This window comes from Panthera uncia (genome assembly GCF_023721935.1).
Source record: "Panthera uncia isolate 11264 chromosome A1 unlocalized genomic scaffold, Puncia_PCG_1.0 HiC_scaffold_16, whole genome shotgun sequence".
Lineage (NCBI taxonomy): Eukaryota > Metazoa > Chordata > Mammalia > Carnivora > Felidae > Panthera > Panthera uncia.
Genome location: NW_026057576.1, coordinates 77147186 through 77162654, shown reverse-complemented (window position 1 = coordinate 77162654; position 15469 = coordinate 77147186). Strand labels below are relative to the sequence as shown.

Sequence of the window (15469 nt, the reverse complement as noted above, 5' to 3'; positions counted from 1 at the left end):
TGGGGCCCCGGCTCGGCGTCTGGCTGCTGCTGCTGCCCGCCGCCCTCCTGCTCCACGAGGAGCGCAGCCGGGCCGCTGCGAAGGTGAGTCCCCGGCCGGCCCCGCTCCCCCGGCGTCGCGCCCCGCGCCCCGGCGTCGCGCCCCGCGCGGGCCCTTTGTCCCCGGACCGAGCCGCCCGCCCCTCCGGGGGTGTGGGGGGGAGGTCGCGCGGGGGCACGGCCGGGTGCCCTCTCCGAGCCGGTCCCCGCCGGTGACTCCCGGTGGGCTGCGCTGGCGCATCCGTTAGGGAGCCTCCTTTGTTGTGGGCTGGGTGGGGGCGAGGTGGACGAGTCCCCGGCGCCCCGGGCGAGCGCAGCCGAGCGGGGTGCGCCCCGTGCCCGGGACTCCGCGGGATTTGAACTCGCAGCGCGGGGGGCCTCGGCGGCCCGGCGCCCTCACCTGCCCCGGGCGCCCCCGGGTGGGCCGCGGCCCGGTGGGCAGGGCACGCGCGCCCACGCCGCTCACAGCCCCACACTTGCGCCCGGGAGTCGCTTTGGGCGTGTTTCTCCCGTTCTTGGGCGACTCTGCTGGTTGATGCTGAACAGTTCTGGGCCGTTTGCCTGGAAACAGCTGTATCTTTGCTTTCCCACGACTGTGCTGTTGCGGGAGGACCGGCCGGAGCACCAGTGGGGCTCCTGTGCGGCGCGGCTTGAAAAGTTAGGACCCCTTGCCTGTTATTGTATACGTTGAACAGCTACAACCACGTTATATCTGGGAGTGAAAGCAAAGCGAAACTACATCTTAGTGTTCTAAGCACAAATTGTTTTCCTCGTTTTCATTTCCTCCGCTGTGTGTTTGCCCGGAAAGGATCTGGGAGCTCGGCTTGCTGGAGTAAAGGCTCCCAGCCCCGGTGGGTCCTTGATGTACTGTTCTTTCCTTTTTTTCCCTTCCCCTCAGACAGAATAAAGACGTCCGCCCGTTACCCAGTGGGGGAGCCTTGTAGACAAAACCCCGGGAGAGTGTGGCTTCTTGGCCCAGTTTGCACGCCCCCCCCCCCATTTAAAATTATTTTGCTACTTGCCACTTTTCCCACTTACTGTCTCACTGTTTCAGATCCTAATCTTGCTCTTACGTTTTGTTTGTTTGTTTGTGTTTACTTCTCTTCTGGAGGATTGATTGCCAGCAGCCCCGCTTCACTCTTCACTGGGTGTAAAATGTATTAACTGTTAGGTGCCAGGAGAAGCTGGTAGTTCGCACACATGCCTCATCATCCCAGACCTGACCCTTTACTGGCTGCTCCTTCATCGGTGTTGAAAAGGCTGGTGATCACAGCAGCAATTAACTGCAGACGATTTCTCCCAGCCCCAGAGTCGAGCCAAGCTCCATGCTCGGTTTAAACGCTCTTCAGTAATGATGACAAAATACTTTCAAAAGAGGAGTCTCTAGAACACGTTATTCGGGTGCAGAAATATTGACCAAAAGATTTATGACTTGCAAGGAGAGATTGCTAAACTCGGTGGCAAACAAATGAGAGAAAGTTCTCTAATTTGGAGCTACGAATCTCTGACTTAGAGTGTCTAATTGAAAATCTTAGCAAAGCAAAGCTAATTGTCAGAGCTAGCTTTTCAAACAGCCAGGACTTTAAAGGATGAGCCACTCACTTACAGGGACCCCTGTTCCTGCCTGGGAAACCAAACCCATTGCTCTTGAGTTTGGGATGCTTTCACTTCCCTTTAATTATTCTCTTAGGCCCAAGCACATTCCTTTCCACTGGCTTGGCTCTAAGCCTCAAGGTATCACATACTATCTTAGGATATCTGGCGTGTGAATGGACACTGTCTGGTCAATCACCAGTTGACTTACCAGGCATTATCATTGTACTTCATTTTTCCTTGCTTAATTAGAGATACATGGATATGAGTTATGGATGTACACAAAAATCCAAAAGTAATAATTTGTCTAATTTTAAAATTGTTTCACTCTTCATGCCATCAAGAACATTTTTTGCTTACTTCTTTGCAGAGTTACCAAAAAGTTGAAATGACTTCAATATTCATCCAATCAAAATACATTGAAAAGTACCTTTGAATGCAAAGATGCTGTAAGTCAATCAAATCCGAACTCAGAAGCCAACACGAATGATTCTTGGGTCACCTGTGCCTTTGAAAGAGTGTCTGAGTCACACTTTTACCTGCATTTGTACCTGTCCCAACATTACCTCCTATGCTGGGCGAGAAGTGCACTCCCCACTCCCCATATGAAAGGCTATTTGATTTTATATTTGACCATATCTGCCGAGGCCCTATTGTTCATCTACTAGTAGATGGGTTTTATTGGCCAGTGACTTTTCCCCAAGCCGAATCTGCCCCGACTCTCCTGCACAGCTTTTCTTTCTGAGACAGGAAAGGAGGAATAGGGTGCAAGCCTGAGACAAAACTGTGCCCCTCGTGTTATGGCCGTGAGTGCCCTCTGTTCTTAGTTAAGCAGTCAGACGGAAGGGAGGTGTCCCCACCACACGCGGCCTTCAGACTCCTCCCTCACTGGTCCCAGGGACACCCCTTAACAGAGATTATTTCTCAGGATCAGAAATGTGCACTTTCCTATGTGTGTGGTGATGCCTGCCCAGTGGTGTTGGCACCGTTAGGCCCTCTCTCACTCTCCTGGGACTCAGTGACCCGGAACTGCAATGAAGTGAGAGTTAGTTCCCTTGTGAGTATGGACTGTGTTCTGCTGCAAATGTAATTTAAACGAGAAGGCTGATTTCCAATTTAGACCCAATGACAGCGACACCACCAGCAGCCCAATATTTCAGGAGTGCCATTGGTGAAGACATGATCCAAACCATCGTGTTCTTAACGTATAGACTTGATCAGAAGGAAGGTGTGTGCGACAACTAGGTAACAACCGGCAGGAAGAGTGTGTGTGCATTGTGAGTGTGTAAGGGTGGACCCTCACAGATTTATTAGTGGTGTCGATTAATCACATACGCAAAGAGCCAGTGTGGTTTAGGGACGAGACAATCTTCAATTTTATCTGCTTTGATTAAGCAAATGAATTTGGAGGACTCATTCACCCTCCGTCTCCGGCCCTGGCAGACTTGCCCCTTCTCCCAGGGACCCCTCCCTCCCTTCCTTTGTTCCGCACATGTGCCCTGGGCCCTTCTTCATGCCCTGCGCTCTGCCTGGTGATGGCCGGGCCACAGTGAGGGGGACCCACCCCGCCTCTGGAAGCTCGCGGTTTGGCAAGAAGTGCTGAGCAGCAGGTCAACACCACTCAGGCTGGTCAGTGCTGCAGTCAAGGTAAATCGAGGGCCGGGAGAGCCTCTAACCAGCTCTGGAGAACTCAGGGAAACTTCCCTGAGGACATCCCACCTCCAAATCAGAGGGGAAAATAGAAGTATAAGCTCAGTGTATTATTTTTATGAGTTGTTACGGTACATTATACTCATAAGGGGGGATAAATCTACTCACCTGTTCTTTCGTATACCTCCAGGGGTTTGCATTTAAAAATGACCCTAAGGCTCCCTCCTGTGAGATACCAACATGTCATTGCCTCTGTTATTAACGTGGTAGCTGAACTTTCCTCCCGGAAGGGTAGAGACACTGAGGGACGAGGTCTCGGAGAACAGAGGTGAGAAGTTCCCAGCTCCCACCAGTGGCCCTGAGATTGGTGGTGTCCCCTCTCCTGAGGCTGCAGGCCCATCAGGATGTTTGGAAAGTTGCCGCATGGATGGCTGATTCTAGACTGGAGTGCCTTTAGGAACTGACCCAGAAAACCTACCCTCACTTGGGCAAGGACATGAGGGAATTCACAAAACCCTGCATTATTCATTAACAAGACTGTTGGCAAATGTCTTGGGACTGGTAGGGATGGTCATAACTTTACCAGTTCAGTTATTTGGTTAAGAGCTGGTAAAGGTTTTGCAGACCAGTCGAACCCACAAGCGAGGCTCTAAGACAAACCCTTTTAGAAATCCGGAGGGCATCGAGACTGGAATAAGTTACAACGCTTGTTTTGCAGAAGTATATACAATGTTTGTTATAACATTTGTTCCAGAAATTTAAAAAGGATTAACCTCATTAAAATGCCTCTCCAGCACATTTGGTATTTTGAATTCTTGAGGTGGAGTAAGCAAAAGCAACAATAGAATGCCTAAAATAATATCATTAGGGGATTGTTCTTCCTGCTATTATTAAACAACCACTAAAAAATGTCAACTGTAAAACAATACAAAAGAATATTCCTACCATTCTGACGTGTACAATGAAAGAGGATATAAACCAGAACATGTTTCAATGGTTAATTTCTTTTGAGGAGTTGAACCCCATAAGAATGACTGGGGTTAATATTTTTCTCGTCCGGCAGCTGGTGAGCTGCTTCCAGCCTTTGTTTCCCTCCATTGTTCTCCTGGTCCCAGTCCAGTGACATGGGTCTCTTCTAGTTTTCTTCTGCGTCTCCCTTCTGCCTGTCCCCAGGCCTTCAGCGTGGCTGTGCCGTGGGGTCTGCTCAGCTGGCTCCTCTGTCCTCCCCGTGCTATCTCCTCTCTCGCTGGGGAGATCTGGAAGGGTTCCTCATCATTCCCTGAAGGGGGCTCCAGGCTTTTCTCTTGATTTCCAGTCTTGGGTCTTCATGTTCCTGTGGGACAGGTCACCTTGGCTCTGGTCTCAGACTCAGTGAGAGTGTTCAGAACTGAACTTGCTGCTTTTTACCCACCCCGGACCGCCTGCCCATCCCGACTGTGGTCTTTTGGTCGTTGATGTCCCCGCGGCTCCTGACGCTCAGCTTGGACACAGTGGCTTCACCCCGAGGCCTCGCCCTCTCTGCTTTCCCACCTCCACGTCACTCAGTCCCCAAGGCTGCATTGTCTTAGTTCTAGGGGCTTCACTGTCCCTGCCTGCTTTCTCCTCCCATGGCCATGGCCCCCTTCCAGTCTGTGCACCTTGGGCCGGGTGGCCACAAAGCCCTCTGGTTCCCGCGCCTCGTTGCGGCCACAGGTTCTGTCCATTTGTCATGTTGTCATGAGGCTAACGGTATTCAGAGATCCCGCTTAGGACCACGTGATTCCCCTGACAGTGGCTACATGCTGTCTAACCAAACCTTCCCTTCTTTTCAGCTGGGTGGTTTGTGTTTGTTTTTTAATAAAGACTTTATTTTTTATAGAGCAGCTTTAGGCTGACAGGAAGGTGCAGACAATGCCCCCCATACCCCCTCACCCCCCACTTGAGCACAGCCTCCCCCATTATCAACATCGCCCGCCAGAGCGCTCCGTTTGTCCCAATGGATGAGCCTATGGTGACGCATCATCGTCACCCAGACCCAGAGTGTCTGGTTTACGTGAGGGTCACCCTTGGTGTTGTGCGTTCTGTGGGTTTGGACAGATGTGCAGTGACATGACGCCGTCACTGAATATCACACCAAGCATTTTCACTGCCCTCAAGATCCCCTGGGCAACTCTGCTCATCCTTCCCTTCCCCCACCCTCCTGGCAACCACTGATCCTTTTATTGTCTCTATAGTTCTACCTTTTCCAGAATGTCATATAGAACGTAGCCTTTTCACACTGGCTTCTTTCCCTCGGGGATACGCCTTTCAGGTTCCTCTGTGTCTTTTCATGATTTCATAACTACTGTGTTTTTAGCACCGAGTAAGAGTCCACCTTCTGGACGCACTGCTGTTTATTCATCCATCACCTACTGAGGGGTATCTTGGTTGCTTCCAGGTTTTGGCGATTATGAATAAAGGTGCCGTGAACATCCAAGTGCAGGTTTTTGTGTGGACGTAAGTTCTCGCCTCCTTTGGGTAAACCCCTGGGCATGTGATTGCTGGGTAGTATGGCAGAAGCATGCTTAGCTATGGGTGCCCACCATGCTGTGTTCCAAGGTGGCTGTGCGTCCCCACCGTTATCATTATGAACGAGAGTTCCTGTGTGTCCACCACACCCTCCTCAGCACTCGGCGTTGTCGGTGTTGGGTTTTGGCCATTCTCCGTAGTAAGTGTGTCTCATGGTGTCTCATTGCCACTTTAATTTGGATTGGGTTTGCGTGCCCTCCGCAGCCCGGATCCGTGGAATTTATGTGGCCTTCTTCTTCATGACTCCCCAACCTAGAAGTTGGGTAATTGTCACAAAGGACCAGTCTCTGTGTTCCATGGGATGATGTAATCGCTTTGAGCCTCAGGTCCCTACTCTAGTAATACGACGTCCGTGGGAACCTTCCCATTGCCCAGTGCAGTTGTGCCCTCAAAGCAGGTCAGAACTCAAGAAATGTGGGGTGTTATCACTGCCGCGTGGCTGGGATCTCATCGTCTTATGTGTGTTAGTCTGACGCCCCTGACAATTCCGAGACACTGTAGGACACGGCTTCTTTTGAAAACACCCCCACTACGCGAGGAGCGCCTGACCCATGGAGGGAAATCACTGAGCTCTTGTCATCGGTGCTAATGTTTGTGGGTCGCATTCAACTCTCCACACCGCTGGGACCCCAGGCTGGCACATGGGAGTGGTGTTTCATCTCTGTGGCGGTGTCGGGGAACGGGAATAAAATCAGTGCCAAACAAAGGTGTTTCCTCTTCATTTGGAATTTGGAGTAGTTACTGCACCATAGACTAAACACGACTTGGAAATATACACAGTGCTGAACTCTTGACGTAAATAGTTCATTTCGTGGTTTAGTGACATTCCTCGCTTTGCCATCTTTGATTTTTCATCTGCTCACTATAAGAACGTTTCATGTCACCTGAGTTGTGAGTCTTGCTGGGATTTGTGGTGAAGCACAAGACAAACGAAAGCACCCAATGGGACATTAAAGGAATAGTCCATGCGCCGTGTGGCGTTGGTTTCACCTCCTGCTGATGAAGGACAATTCTTGAACCCCCTCATCTTCTACTGCTCTTAGAATCAGTACTTTGTTCAGAGTTTGGGAATGACTTTGTTCGTTACTGAATACATAGCTCAGTGGCCTGTGGGCATTTCTTTCTGGGTCCGATAACACTAAGTTGTGGCTTGGTCTGGGTGAAGCCGTAATGGGAGTCCATTGCTTTCCACATGTACTGACGGTCGGAGGAACTGTTTGTACCCTCTCTCAGAGAGAGTCTAGCCACTTAAAATAAATGTTGTGCAAACCCAGCAGAATATTTTGGAGACCTAGTATTCCTGTGTCTGACGTTTCGTTAAAGATGTTAAAAGTTTTATTGAGTGTTTGCTTTAGAAAATCAACATATTCCTCCACGGAGAACAGAACCCAGGGCTTTCTAGTTGTAACTCGGAATGCCTCCAGAGCTGTTGGCACAAGTTTTCACGGCAGCCGCTCACACTTGGTGATGGGAAGAGGTTCAGAGAGGTGGGTGGCAGGCCACGGGGGTGCCTTTACTTAAGACAGGTGAATCTTCCCTGACATATGTCAGCTAGCACGTGGGCATTTGGCAGGCCTCAGGATGTTACAGATAAACAGAGGATAACTATATTGGTCTATTCCTTTGTTTCTGATAAGGAAGTGTTAATGGATACTTATACATACATATGTAACTGTATAATGTATCTACCAGTGGAAGATTGGGGGCTATGTCTCCAACAGTATTTTTTATAAAGTAAGCGTATTATTTTATAATACAAAGAAACAATCACAGTTTATTCTAAAACCCCACAAGGATCCTTTCAAGCAACCAGTCAGCACAGGAGTATTTATTCCTACATCATCCAAGAGTGTCAGCCCTAAAATGTCATTTTAAAATGCAGGCAACTCCTTTTCCTAAGAAGCGTTAATTTTTCAAGTCACGTTTTAGAATTTTTTTTTTTTTAAAAAGAATACAGTAACACTTGAATGTCACAGAGTTATTACCAAGTTGTGTGAAACTTACTTACCAAGTCCAGACCATTCCTGGAGAAAGGCTTGAGTGAAGGTAACATCGCTGTCTTTTTATACCTCTAACATGCAAGGTTTTATGAGGAAGAGAAAGGTCATGGGACCTATCACGTGGCCCATTTTCTGTCATGTCCATTTGGAAAATACTTGATCTGACTTTATGTCTTAAGTAGAAGTAATGGTCTATGAAGGGGTCAGCTCAATTCCAGGGACTCAGTGAGCCAGGCAGAAGCAATGTGTCATTCTCTGGGACGCTTGGCTTGGGCTGTGCACACACCGCTTCTTGGAAAGACCATTGCGATGTCTCAGAGGCATCCGGAGAGGAGCCCCGCGTGGGGCAATGGACACTGCGGTTAAAATTCAGGGGTGCTAGTTCCCCTCCTGCTGCACCTGTCCCCAAGCTGTGGGACCCTGTGCAACTTCCCTCCCTCTCTCTGCCCATGTTTCCTCACCTGGACCATGGCGATGGCGATGGTTGGTGCCTGGCTAAGAGGACATGTATGCAGATTAAATGAGTTAATGTTTACCGGGCGTTTATACAGTGCTGGGCACCATTCTCTTTGTTAAATGAAAAATAAGCACTGAGGAATAAGTAGTGAAGTAATTCTGTCATCAAGGCACCCTGAAGGTCACCTGGCCCAGTAGTTCTGGAACTTGTGCTCACAGCAGATTCTCCCGGGGCTTGGTGAAGCACAGGTGCCAGGCCCCCTCCTAGAGTCCCTGATTTGGGGGTGCGTTGTGCACCTGAGAGCTGCCTTTCTAGCAGGTGATGTGCAGCCGCTGTTCCAGAGGCCATGGGTCTTGTCCATTCCTTTTTCTTACGGGGCCAGCTGCTTGAGGATGTGGGCTATCCACCTGCTCTTGTGGGCGTTAGTTTGCCCTCAAGTAGAAGCTGAACTGTTGTATTGAAAATGACTCACAATTCTCGTTTTCTTCTTATTGGTTGTTGTTGCCACTGGCAATCCCAGTTCTAGCCCTGTGGTGCCATTTGAAGGGGGAGAAGTGGGAAGAAGGTTCTAGAAGTATATATGTGGAGTGTCTGTGTTTGAGAGTTAATTTGAGGGGGTTTCGGCCGATGAGAGTTGAGAAGATGCTGGTGCCTTGTGGTCTTCCTCTCCTCAGGACACGGGACATGTGTCTTCTCAGGATTATCTACCTTAAGTCAGAATTTTTGCCATCTCTAAGGCTCTGTTCTCTCTCTCTCTCTCTCTCTCTCTCTCTCTCTCACACACACACACACACACACACACACACACCTGCTGAGAATGTGCACAGGCTGTTTGCTTACAGGCTGGCCGGGCCAGAGGGCAGGTGGGTTGTGAGGCTGGCCCCCCAGGGCGTGGCTGCCGTGTCTTGCTGTGGCCCCCCCACCCCCCATGGGTCTCTGTTGCTTGCCCTCCTCATGAGGAGTTTCTGTTTCGTGTCCTATTATGGCTAAATCTATTTCCTGGATATTAAAGACCATTTGGGGTTAGTGGTTTAAAATAACTCCTAAATTTTGGTCAGGAAATGGCCTATAAAATTGAGATAAACTTGCCAAAGCAGGAAGATGGGGGAACCACTACAGTATGAGTAGTTCAGCTTCTGGGTCAGACGTATTTTGGAGAAGAGTGCAGCCATGGTCCAAGCTCAGTTCTGTTCACTGAGAAACTGGGGAGGGGACGCTTTTTATTCCATAGGGTGTAGCGGGCAGTGTTCTTGGCTCATCCCTTGTCTTTGACAAGCATTTTGGCACATAGATGTTATGCTGACGACAGATGCGTTTTATCAGTTGGTTCAAACAACTCCGAACAAACAGCTATCAGGCGCTTTAGTAATAATTAGATTTTGTTTTTCTAAATGCTGAACACAATAAGATTGTATTTCTTTATTCTGGAATTCAGGCTCTTAAAACTTGAAAAAAAATTTATAGTTAATCATTTTTTTATAATTTCTTATTGACCTTAGATAATTTCTCTGCTCTCATAGAGTGATTATGTGTGAGTCTATAGGATAGACTTACACGTCCTTCCCTTGACTGGATAATTCATTTAAAACATCCCTAACTTTGGGCATTGTTTTAGGCCAGAAGGCAGATTTGTAATCAAAGCACCCCCCCCCCCTTTTTTCTTACATCCTTGAAAATAAAATAAATAAAGCTAAGAATTCACTTAGGCACCTAACATAAAGTAATGGGTCCATAACTCAGTATCTTGCTTCTGGCATTCAAAATGTGTTCCACAAATGTGTGTTGAACACTCACTAGAGGTTGGAAAATATGCCAGCAGTTAGAAGAGTTCCTATGCTTTGTACTCTGCTCTGTGCCCAAGTTAAGGTAAGAGCAATTTTAATAATGGTATAATAGATGTTATACTGAACAATGAAGATGTTCATGGTGCTCTTTTTTGCCCCCAGAGTTTTCACATAGGTTCTGAAACTGTAGAGAGATCATCGTGCAGTCATAGACTCTGGGGCCAGACCACATGGGTTTGAATTCTGGGTTCACCGTTGACTTGCTGTTTGACCGTGGGCAGCCTTCTCAGCCTCTCTGTGCTTTGTTTTCTCGTTTGAAAGTAGGAGTGATGGTACTGTTCCTTTCTAGGATGGTTGTGAAGATAGCGTATGTGATAATACATTCCAAGCACCTAAATGAGGAACTTATATCACGGGTCCCGGACACGTCAGCTCTCATTTATTTCATGATTATAAACGATGTGGACTGAAAAATATCTTCCTTTTACCTCTATGTGGTTCCTTAAAGTACGGTAATTCCTGGGTAATTTGTAGATTAGGATTATAATGATATTCACATATTTCAATTAATTGAATAAGTTTTTATTGCATCATTTTAAGGGTATAATTCTATACCCAAGGTTGAAAACTGGGCTTTGAAGACAAAAATAAAACCAACACGAGCAAATTGAAAGGAAACAGTGTAGTGATTCCGCACGGGAAGTGGCCATATTACCGCAGTTTCTGACTCTCGCGAGATGCCCTGACGGTTTGTATTTGAGACCCATTCAGAAGAAGGTGTCTTCTGGGGGTTTCTTCCTGCACGTGGTTAGTGTGAAAAGAGCATGGTTTAATAGAGTATTCTGCAAAAGTGGGAACCGCTTTCCAGAACTTTCTGCCTGACCTTGTTCACATGAGAAAGGGCATCTTATCCTGAGCCTGAGAAATGAAGGGTTCTCGGAGCTTTGTCTCTTCCACGTCCCAGATGCATGTGGTCTCTGGGAGTCTGAGACTCCACCTCAAGTGTCAGGGACTCTGGTAATTTTCCACCAGCACATCCGCTGAGTCCAGAGTTGATGGGTCTCACTGAAGACAACAACCCTATCTTTTAGTGATAAATTCCTCTGGAATCAGCCAGTCGTGGCGCTCAGCAAGCTGCTTCGGCTCGAGTGCAGATGTGGAGACAGATCCAAGAGGTGGCCCACTCCGGTGCGGAGATCACATGTATCACCGGGCCTCATCCTGCAGGAACGGCTGAGTTTCTGTGAGAGACAGTGTCTGCGGGGCACCAGACCTGGGGCTTCCAGCCACATAACCCTCTGCTGCCGAGATCCGTTTTAGAATTCACAGAAGGTCGGGGTCAGGACGCCACAGACTGGGAGAGCATATGAAGAAAATCCAAACATGCTGACACATGGAGGATGTTTATCCGTTGAAAAGCCTAAGACGGAGAGAGCCCCATACATCTTGATAGAGCCTTTCTGCAGAGGTCTGTACGGGCCTTCGGGAAATGAGTCTTGCTTGTACATTTTACAGTAGAATGGTCATTTGGAGGATGTTAGGGTTTTCGTATATTAAGTACCTTTGGTTCCTCCGTATGCGCATATATGTTTACGTGTTTGTATATACACACGTGCGCATGACTTAAATGTATTATATACATTGATGTAATTAATGATTTTTGGTCCTTCCTTCATGCATTCATTCACGCGGTAAGTATTGTACTGGGCTGTGGAACAGAACAGATGAGAATTGTTGCCCTCAAAGATTGTTTGTGGAATTAATACAAACAAACAGTTTGGGCCTTCCATCATACTGAACTAGAAAATACTTTAAAAGATGCTCCTCTTTGCTCTTTTAGGAGTGGCTCAGCCTCAGAAACTCAACTTTGTCAAAAGAGCTGTAAATATAAGGACCAAAGCTCTTTATTGGAAGTATTATCTACTTTGTAGATTATCTCTAACAGACCCTTCAGGGCTGTTCCATTTATTTAGAAGGTAGGTGGGGGGCACCTGGGTGGCTCAGTCAGTTAAGTGTCCAACTTTAACTCGAGTCATACCTCACAGTTGGTGGGTTCGAGCCCCACGTTGGGCCCTGCGCTGACAGCTCAGAGCCTGGAGCCTGCTTCGGATTCTGTGTCTCCCTCCCTCTCTCTCTCTCTGCCCCTTCCCTGCTCGTGCTCTGTCTCTCTCTCCCTCTCAAAAATGAATAAGCATTTAAAAAAATTAAATAAAAAAAATTAGGAATTTCAAAATATCTCTAGAGCAGGGAATGAGTTAGCCTGGGTCTCCTCTCGCCCTGGGAGTTATGCAAAACTAGCCAGGGGAGAACGCTTCAGATTTAGGGAGGACAAAGGCAGCAAATGTGGAAATACCAGATGTAAGAATGGAGACTTCAAAGAGCAAATGTGTTTCTACAATGTTCATGACTTCCAGGCATTTTGATGAGAGTGGTATGTGTCACAACAGCAATGGTGCAAGAATATTGTCCTTTGCCTTAAAATTGCTATGTGGCCAAGTCGGCAGCATCCTGTGTGAAGAGGTTGGACACAGACAGAAGAAGGGATGATTTTGTAATCAACAGGGACGTCCCCGAAGGACCTCTAGTTCCAAAAGACAGGGGTCACTCCATCCCACCCCCACTCCATCCCATCCCACTCCATCCCACCCCCCAACGGCGAGCCCCATGGGACAGGCTGCCACCGTGTGCACCAACACCGAGAAATGAAGGGCTCGATGTTCTCTACCTAACACGTCCTTGAACTTGGAGGGGTTCTTGTCACAGTTAGCAATGAGCCCTTTTTTGCGGATTATGCTATTGGGCAAAATTGAAATTGTGCCGTAGGGACCTTTACCACGGTTCCTGGGCAAAACCAATCTAATGTGTGAGTTAGGGATAATGAATCAGAAACGCAGGGACTGTTTCTGTAAAAATATCGAGTGGCTTAAAGAAAGAAAACATGGGTCAAAGTTCTTGGCAAAAGATGTTGGGAAACTGTCCCAGGCAATTGGTAGGACACATCCTATGTCATCTTGCAACTGGGAAGAGCTATTGATACAGGGGAAAGTTGTAATGTAAAAATCACTGATGGAATGTATGATGTCGCAGAGCGTTTTTAGTGGGAAGTTATTATAGACCCGATCATTAATGAGCTTAATTCCCTGAGTTGGCAATTCTCTTCTTAAATGAAACCTCAGAGAGGAGAGAGGTGGGAAGATCAGCCGGTTTCCATTATGTCCAAACACCATGTAAAAATGCTGCCTGAGTTTGAGTTCCCATATCTGAGCGGAATTGCTTCTGACCTCAAGCCAGAATGACAGATGATGGACAGCTCCAAATGTTAACTCAGCTTGTTCTAGTCCTGGGTGATATGCCACTGTGTAATTTGAGAGGATATGGTATTAATTTGAAAGCTCTGCCTTGCAAAGCAAAATAATTAGATTGAGTTTCTTATATTAATAGCTTCGTAGGCAGATGCAGCGGTCGCTGGCTTGTGTAGTGTTTTCTCTGTTCTTCCCAGATTCTGAGCCATGATGCATGTGCAAGCCATGGGCTGTGGTAGCCTGAGTATGTGCAAAGCAGAGATGTCTTTCTATGAAACAGCTTTACGCAGTTTTGGTCTTAGGTTTTCAAAATTGGGGACTTTGCTAATCTGCATAGGTGTGCACTGTGGCCCTGGGTGGTGAGTGTAACAGAAAATCACCAGACCTGGGCTCACCGCCCATCCGGTTGGTCCTCCTGTGTGTGTCCCAAGCTGGATGAAGCCCCGGTATAAGGCGACTTTGAGTGGAATCCAACATTTAGCACCAGTGGATGGAAAGTGACCGTATTTCTAAGAGCAGTTCTGGGGAAGAGGTCTAGCTGGGTACTGAGATTTGTTACAGCACTCAGGAACTTCTCATAACTGCGGAGTCTACCTGTGAATGTGAGTTGTGTTGTCTTAGCTTCTACCTGAGATCGCCATGCTGGTAATGGCCCTGAATACTTGGCATTTCTCCTAACCCTCCACGTGGAGATACCTCTCTTTGATGGTCTGCTGATCCTACCTGCTTACCCACCGGAAACCCCACGGAGTTCCTGTCTCTGTCCTGTAGCAGCGCCAGGCAGGTGGGACCGTAACAGCGGGGGGCTTGGAGCCCTATGGAGAGAACCACACACAGGTCTTCCTGACCTTTGGTCCCTCTCTCTCTTTCTAGTTAAATTAAGGGTAAAAGGTGGTTTGGGATACCCACTCCCAAATTAGAGGCACTGGAAAGATTAAATTCAAGAAACAATCATCTAGTGACCATTTTGTAGTGTTTCAGATGAGCACATTGTGTGACTCAAACTTATACAATGTTGTGTGTCAGTGACCTCTCAAAACTGGAAAAAATATAATCAAACTTAAAAAAAAATTCAACTTACAAGTGAAAACTAATGGTCTAGACCACAGGGTGTTCTCTTCAGTTGGGGGCGGGTGTCCATGAACCCTCAGAATCATATGTACGTTAATGAGTCTGTGCATGGTGCATTTTGAAGGAGGCAGTTCCTGGAGCCCTTATCAGACTCCGGAAGAGATACAAACCACAAATTACAGGTCTAAAGGCATGTTTTTGGTAGCTGAGTTTTTAAATTTTATTTTAGAGAAAGTATGGGCAGGGAAGGGTCAGAGGGAGAGAGAGAGGGAGAGTGAGAGGGGGAGAGAGAGAGAGAGAGAGAGAGAGAGGGAGAGAGAATCCCAAGCAGGGTCCACACTCAGCATGGAGCCCAACGCGGGGCTCGATCCCACGACCCTGGGAGCATGATCTGAGCCAAAATCAAGAGTCGGATGCCCAATTGACTGAGCCCCCCAGGTGCCCTGGTAGCTGATTTTTATAGTAAGATCCATTGCACAAGTTTCCTTATGGAAAAAGCCCTTGAATTTGGCAGAACAGAGCTAGGTTTGACCATCCCCCAAAGAGTTGGCTCTTAGAAGGAGGCAGGATGTAGGCACTTGTGAGGGTGACAGGAGAGCCTGCTGAAGGAGGACATTTTTGGCACATATGATCTCATTGTCTCCATCAGATGTTTGGCACACATCTCATTTTCCTGGAACCACTGATTTCTTTGGGTGTAAACATCCAACACTCCCCTGCGTTTCAGCCCCTCAGTTTTCCTGCCATACCTCGCATGGTATGTGCCCATTGCTGCACAGGACTTAACACCAAGCCAGGCTCTCTTGATTGTCAAGGCTGTGCTAGAGAAGCTGAAATCTTGGAGGTGAACCTAGAATTTGTTTGTCTGCAGATGGTGGAACTGGGCGATGACTTCAAGAACCCAGTTCAGAGCCTTGATGTAAGGGGAAAGTGAGGGGGCCACAGAAGAGGCCGTCTGACCCACAGGGGAAGCGTTTCTAAGAAAACACGATGGAGCGTGTCCTTACGAAGCCATGCTGTGGCTTCA

The 15469-nt window shown here is 47.8% G+C and overlaps 2 protein-coding genes across 2 annotated transcripts in view; one reads left to right on the top strand and one right to left on the bottom strand.

Annotated features, from left to right (window-relative positions):
* Positions 1-1674, bottom strand: part of COL4A2 (collagen type IV alpha 2 chain) — a 176446-nt gene extending 174772 nt beyond the window's left edge. The window contains exon 1 of the mRNA XM_049647211.1: positions 439-1674. The gene's annotated coding sequence lies outside the window, so the exon portion shown is untranslated. The remainder of the gene's footprint in view (positions 1-438) is intronic.
* Positions 3-15469, top strand: part of COL4A1 (collagen type IV alpha 1 chain) — a gene marked incomplete at its 5' end in the record, with an annotated part of 154627 nt that continues 139160 nt past the window's right edge. Inside the window, one exon of the mRNA XM_049647331.1 lies at positions 3-83. Within this exon, the coding sequence (XP_049503288.1) occupies positions 3-83 (81 nt within the window). The remainder of the gene's footprint in view (positions 84-15469) is intronic.